The 7125-nt window shown below is 43.4% G+C and overlaps 1 protein-coding gene across 1 annotated transcript; it reads right to left on the reverse strand.

Annotated features, from left to right (window-relative positions):
• Window positions 1-454: 454 nt before the first annotated feature.
• On the reverse strand, window positions 455-6634 carry CLRN3 (clarin 3). Its single transcript, XM_075257436.1, has 3 exons — window positions 6358-6634; window positions 3636-3818; window positions 455-951 (listed from the first exon to the last, which is right to left on the reverse strand). Exons 1-3 carry the CDS (start codon window positions 6590-6592, stop codon window positions 677-679), a joined length of 693 nt encoding a protein of 230 aa, XP_075113537.1. The 5' UTR covers window positions 6593-6634; the 3' UTR covers window positions 455-676.
• Window positions 6635-7125: the final 491 nt, after the last annotated feature.

Here is a 7125-nt window from a genome sequence, read left to right on the forward strand (position 1 = left end):
GTGTCGCAACCTTGGACCACTAGTGGGCCAGTCTCTCTATATATGAGAACTATCATACTTTATAAAGGAGTACTTCCATTCGACAACATATATAGATCCTACACAGCATGAAGACATTGTACATAATGGCCCCCAATTAGGCTACAGGTTTTGTCACTTTCAAGCAAAGCCTTAGCTAATGAGCTTATTGTAATTTAACACTTACCATAAAAAATATCCTCCGAAACCTAAATTCAATAAAAACTTCAGATTAATTAACAAACGATACATATATTTTAACCAAGTGGCTCCTCTCCAGCGAATCTTGGTGCCCCCCTAGTGCGTCCCATCGTACCATTCCCACAAATAACGTCGGTGCATGCTGCGCGTGTGAATAAACCTCAAGCCATTAACAAAGAGAATAATTGTTTAATATAAATGGGCCCCTACGGTTAGCAGACGTCTTCTAGCCCACACAGAACGTACATCCATTTACTTGCGGAATCTCTCCAAACCTAAAATGTCCAATAATTACGGGATATTAGTGTATTAAACGATCAGCGAAGCAGCATTTTTATTTGCTAACACGATCGCCCCCAGAAGTCCCCGCTGGTTTATTATGAGCGTCTGGTAAGACACATAATAAAGACAATTAAATAATAAGTCTCTCCCTCTGCGAGGAGTCCCGGCCTTGCCTTCAGAATAGGATAACGTCCCGGTTCGCTGCCTCCATAGGTCTTTCTTTTTCTATCTGTTGGCTGTATCTCACATGTTGATAATAGAAAATAGTCGCGACAGTGACAGCATTGAAAAATAGACTGAGCAGCAGAAGCCAGAACGAATATCCGTACGCGTTTTGTACCGATCCAAGAACATCATCGCTGTAATCCACAAGGATTGCAATTTCTTTTGTCAGTTTGTTGACTTCTATATTTATTGCAAACAGGATCATGGCGAGAAGGACGGGGATCCCTGGAAGAGTAGATCAGAGAATTATTGCATGAAGAAATTATCAGCAAGCCTTGTGTCATGGTAAACCTTGGACGCCATGTTTTTGTATTTAGTCTGTTGAGGTCAAAGAGATCCTATCATTCAGATGGTATTTTTTCTCCCTAACACGTAGGAATAGCCTTAAGAAAGCCTATTCTTGTCCTACCTTTAGATGTCTTCTCCGCGCCGCGTTCCGTAGAAATACCAGTTTTCACCGGTATGCGAATGAGTTCTCTCGCAGCACTGGGGGTGGGCCCCAGCGCTCAAACAGCACTGGGGGCGTCCCCAATGCTGCGAGAGAACTCTCCAGCGACGCCTCCATCTTCTTCAGGAACATCCTCTTTCTGTGTCTTCTTCCGGCGTAGGCCTTGGGCCGAGCACACTGTGCATACCCACAGGCCATAAGAAAATGGATGCTTACTTACTGTGTAAGCAGCCATTTTTCTTGTGGCTGCGGACATGCGCAGTCGCCTCTGCCCATGCCCATGGAGGCGTCGCTGGAGAGTTCTCTCGCAGCATTGGGGACGCCCCCAGTGCTGTTTGAGGCTTTTCCGACGTGTTAGGGAGAAAAAATACCTTCTGATAGGATCCCTTTAATTTCAAAATATATCTTTAGGTTTTCTGATACACAGTGCCAAATCCACTGCATAGACACCCACTGACCAAAGCAGCCCCCTGGATGGTTTTCTTAATGGATCATGGACTACCCATGACTGAGAATTACTGTTGTGTCAATATACCTAATGATCTGGGGGTCCTATATTTTATTTTATTTGCTTTACATATGGGGCTGTTTGGAAGGGTTTTGTGCCCTTTAATTTTCAATCTAAGCCCTGCCCTGAAAAGAAAAAGCGTGAATACAATAACTGGAAATGATACGTTATGGGACAGAATTAGAAACATATAAGGATAGAATTCCACCTATTGGGCCACGTTTACTTAGCAGTTGATGCCAGTTTTTGGCAGAGTTTTGCTGTGATATATCATGCGTTACTAATCTAGAGCTCCGTCAATAAAAGTAACATGGCTCGAGCTGACATTAAACACCAAGAGCATTCTGTTTATCTTATGTATTGACCTTTAGAAAATCAAGACCTTTCGATGAATGTACTTGAAGACCTGCAGGATGTTTTTTTTTTATGCTCAAATATCGAACCAGGAAAACAAAATCAAAATGGCCCCTTGAGAAGACTTATGTACGGTCAGCCAAGAATGTTCACTTGTCCGGTTAATATGATTCTTAACCATTTACTTCCCATTCTAGAATGCATTGTCATATTAATCGGGATCTTCACAAAGATCGTTGCAGCCTTGATCATGAAAGGCCAATCCTGGCCACGGCAGTCACATGCTGTCTACTGCTGAGGTTAATGATTGGCTGCTGGGTGGGGTGAAGAAGATGATGTCGCCACTGCAGCCAAGATTATGATGTCATTACTGCAGCCTAGAAGATGATGTAATCACTGCAGACAACAAGAAGATGATGTCATCACTACAGCCAAGATGATGATGTCACCACTGAAGCCAAGAACATGATGTCGTTACTGCAGCCTAGAAGATGATGTCATCACTTGCAGACAAGAAGACTGCAGTAGCAGTGCTGAAAGTCTCTAGGAAGAAAACTGGTAAGTCGTCTTATGATCCTGTTCTTAAGATAGATCATCAACATTAGATTTGTGTGGGTCCAACACCCAGAAACCCAACCGATCAGCTGATTGAAGGGCTGCATCATTTGGATAATTGTTATGACCTCTACACTGCTTACCAAACACAGCGCCGTACATTGTATAGTGGCTGTGCTTGGTACTGCAGCTCAGCAGTATTAGGGTAAGTTCACACGATGTAACGTTGAGCGTGATCTGGCTCGTATACACGTGCCGGCAAATGACGCGCTCAAAATGCTCCCTTTCATTCCAATGGGAGTTAGGAGCATATACAACGCGTTATTCTGCGCCTGTGATTTTGCAGCCGCAAAATCACGGGCGCAAAATAACGTGGTGTATACACTCCTAACTCCCATTGAATTGAATGGGAGTATTTTGAGCGCGTCATTTGCCGGCACGTGTATACGAGCCAGATCACGCTCAATGTTACATCGTATGAACTTACCCTTAAATTAGACAGGACTGAGCTGCAGCATGGCCATGAGACCAATGGATGTGATGTCAATGACGTGAGAAGAGGAAATGGCGCTCAACATAGCACTGCAAGCTTTTCAAAGACGGTTCTGGGCGTCAGACTTTACCAATCAAATATTTATGGCCTATTCTAAGGATCAATATCATAGTCCTGGAAAACTTCTTTATTTTACTACTTCCTGGACTCCCATGATCCTTGGGATAATGGCTCAGTCCTGCAGCACTGCAACTTTTTGTAGAGAACTCAGTTCAACTGACCCAGAACTTGTCCCAATTGGTTATAATATGTTACAATGTCCATGCAATAAGTCATAACATTATAGGATGGAAATAATATAAGTACAGTAAGCAAAATAACTAAACACCTAATGCAAATATTAGGTGTTTGTACTGTATATATATATCAGACTATTTAGATGAGACATTGTTATTAAAGTGTACCTCCTATTTGTTCGCTTTTTTACAGCTGTTTTTTTAGTGTTGGTGTGAGTGTTGCCTTACAACAATTATTGGTTCCCGTCCACTTACCACTTATTGCAGTCCACACATAGACTCCCAGAGGGCCTAGGAAGGTCAGATATGGATTGCTGACACTGTTCAAGCATGTAGTCGCCGAGCTCAGGAATGTCGATACCAGACTGATTACCAGTAATATTATAATTATGACATGGATGATTTTAATACCGTTTGTGTCCATCAATATCTGAAAAACTGAATTTTACGTTGAGTTAGTAGCACATCATACCTGACAACAATATATAGCATTTGGCAAACATTTCCAAGAGTTATATCTTAAAGTCTGAATCTCCACTTTCGATAACAAGGATATGTCAGGTTGCCATATGGGGGGCACCATGTTGTAGAGAAGAACCGAGTAGATTGACATCAGTGGCGTAACTACCGCCATAGCAGCGGAGGCAGCTGCCACAGGGCCCGGGACATTTTGGACCCCCGAGTATAATGATTGGCGGACCGGGAGAGGTAAGAAACAAAAAAACATGTTACTTACCTCTCCACGATCCTGCCAGGCCTCCTTCCTGACTTGTCTGCGTCCCGGGTCATGTGACGTCCGATGTCATTGAACAAGGACAGCAGCGCAGAAGGCAGCGGAGAAGACCGCGTAGGAGCCGGAGGACAGGTAAGTAACAGTAGTTTTTTATGTTTTCATTCCCCCGGGTCTCCAATTATTATACTCTGGGGTCTGAGAAGACCCCAGAGTATAATAATTGTTTATGGGTGTCCACAGTGGGACATAATACTGTGTGCAGGGGCCACTAAGGGACATAATACTGTGTGCAGGGGCCACTAAGGGACATAATACTGTGTGCAGGGGCCACTAAGGGACATAATACTGTGTGCAAGGGCCACTAAGGGACATAATAATGTGTGCAGGGGCCACTAAGGGACATAATACTGTGTGCAAGGGCCACTAAGGGACATAATGCTGTGTGCAGGGGCCACTATTTGGGATAATACTGTGTGCAGGGGCCACTAAGGGACATAATAATGTGTGCAGGGGCCACTAAGGGACATAATACTGTGTGCAGGGGCCACTAAGGGACATAATACTGTGTGCAGGGGCCACTAAGGGACATAATGCTGTGTGCAGGGGCCACTATTGGGGATAATACTGTGTGCAGGGGCCACTAAGGGACATAATAATGTGTGCAGGGGCCACTAAGGAACATAATACTGTGTGCAGGGGCCACTAAGGGACATAATACTGTGTGCAGGGGCCACTAAGGGACATAATGCTGTGTGCAGGGGCCACTATTGGGGATAATACTGTGTGTAGGGGCCACTAAGGGACATAATACTGCGTGCAGGGGCCACTATGGGGGATAATACTGTGTTAAGGGGCCACTATGGGGCATAATAGAACACGCAGAAATGCGTAGGAGGGGGTCGGTCGAGGTCTTCGGGGGGGGGGGGGGGGCATGTCAAAAGTTCGCCACGGGGCCCCGCCATTCCTAGTTACGCCACTGATTGACATATAGGTTCAGTACCACTTGTAATTTATTAAGTCTGGTGGGTGGTGCTAATCACTGATGGGTGACTCCACCTACTAGACTCCTAAGGCAAAAGTGATCAGGGATTGGAATCAATAAATTATAATGAACCCCTTCCCATAAAAATATGTTTTAGTCTGTTTACAATCTGCAGCTCTTAAGGAGACTCTGCCCAGTCACCTATCCTCAACATCCCCGAAACAGGAAAGAATTAGTATTGACAGATCTTAATATGCAGAAACCAAAGGAGAAAACTACAGCATTTAGTGATTTACTTTACAGCATAGTCATGGCCATGGGCAGCAATAGTCAGGAGCTAACTTAGGGAGGTCAAGAGGAAAGTTTTCTAGACATGCTCTATTCAGGGAGGGAGAGTAGAAAAGATGTGACATTATTTATTGCCAGAAGTAGATGTAGTGATGGCACAGCGGTGTTATCTACAGAGGTGTTATCTTCTATTATGATCTCATTTATGATGTAAATGAGGTCAATGTTGCAAAGAATTGACAAGCATCAATCTAATATTAGTCTTAGTGGCCAGAGAGAAAATTGCAGTATGCAGAAATTTAGTTTAATTATAGATTATGACACAGAAATGTAAAAAAAAAAGTCCTAAAAAAATTATAAAAACAATATGTTTAACATAAAATATGTTTAAAAAAAAATAGATCACTATCCGTTGTCACATTACCTTTAAGTATTTTGAGACAAGAGACAATTTTGATCATATCTGATTGGTGGGGGTGTGACATTTGTGGAGGTCCCTGCATGGAGCAGCTGTTTGGGGCCACTTTTGATGCCTGTACTATACACTGCATGGAGCTGAAAGCAGATGGCTCCAGTCCCTTTATAGGCCACAAATAAAAATTCCTGGACAACCCCTTTAGGCCGGGGCCCCGCGTGGTGTAAACACCATGCTTTGTGGTCTGTGTTTTACAGTCCCTGGGATTGTAGTGAATCTCATCCACACATTGCAGAAAAATATGCACAGCGGACATGCTGCGATTTCCAAAATCGCAGCATGTCTATTATACCTATGGATATGCCAGTAGTTTCACTATCTGCATAAGTGAAACAGAAAGTCCATTTTCTTTGGAGAAAACAAAGATGCATTCCTTCATTATGTTTTACTCGCAGCACTTTCTTGCTGCGGCCACTACATGGGGCCTTAGCCTTAAGTCAAATGACAAACTGAGCACACCAACCATCCTATAAATCTGGAAGTTAAAGACAAGTGTTACCTTCACGTCCCGTCTGTGGGGTAGGTAGCCCGCCTCCACCAATGATAATCTTAGAGTGAGTGGTCCAAAACAATCCAAGGTTTACTGTCGCTTCTCCGGTATAGTTTTTACCTGTGAACTGAATCTTACTGGAAACCCATTCTGTAGTGGCCAGACATGTGCAAATGATGGCAAAGGACCCGACGCTTGACACAAACCCAGTGAAGAACAGCAGGGTCTTCTGTTTGGACGGCATCCTTTATAGTTCCCCCTCTTTGTGTTCTTCTAGACTGTTCTCTTGGGCTGGAGTCCGCCCTTGCAGCTTCTAGAAAGACGTAACCAGGGTTTAATATTTGCAAAGAGATTCCTCATTGGACCTTGTACTTGTCGGTGGCCATAAATGTTCCCAGTAACTGATCTTTAGTGCTGTAGTTGCTGTTGTTACATGCGATAAAAGCAGAACAATTAGAAAGATGAGCAATAAATTCTTGAATATATGAATATTATGAAAATAGACTATATGTATATAGTGAAGCTGAGTTGCCCATTTGGCACTGCTCACAATGTTATCACATATATGAGTTTCTGTAGGTCACGTCAGCCTATTACAAGGGATTATAAAAGGGAAATTTAAAGGGCGTTTATCACCATATCAACCCAGGCCTGCTGATAGTTAGGTTAGGGTCACCTGGATGTAACAATGTTTTTCCTTGTGCACGGGAGCCTCTGTTGCCAAAATATTTCTGTTTCCCTTAATATGCAAATAAGTTCATAGAACAACAAGATCGT

The sequence above is a fragment of the Leptodactylus fuscus genome, chromosome 10, assembly GCF_031893055.1.
Source record: "Leptodactylus fuscus isolate aLepFus1 chromosome 10, aLepFus1.hap2, whole genome shotgun sequence".
NCBI classification, from domain to species: Eukaryota; Metazoa; Chordata; class Amphibia; order Anura; family Leptodactylidae; genus Leptodactylus; species Leptodactylus fuscus.

Bases quoted from the DNA above. Each gene is read 5' to 3' on its own strand.
- CLRN3 (XM_075257436.1), bottom strand. From the start codon at position 6,592: ATGCCGTCCAAACAGAAGACCCTGCTGTTCTTCACTGGGTTTGTGTCA. The intron at 3,819-6,357 runs GTAACACTTGTC...CGTAAAATTCAG, and splicing joins CCCACAGACGGGACGTGAAG to TTTTTCAGATATTGATGGAC. The intron at 952-3,635 runs GTAAGTGGACGG...CTACTCTTCCAG, and splicing joins TGTGTGGACTGCAATAAGTG to GGATCCCCGTCCTTCTCGCC.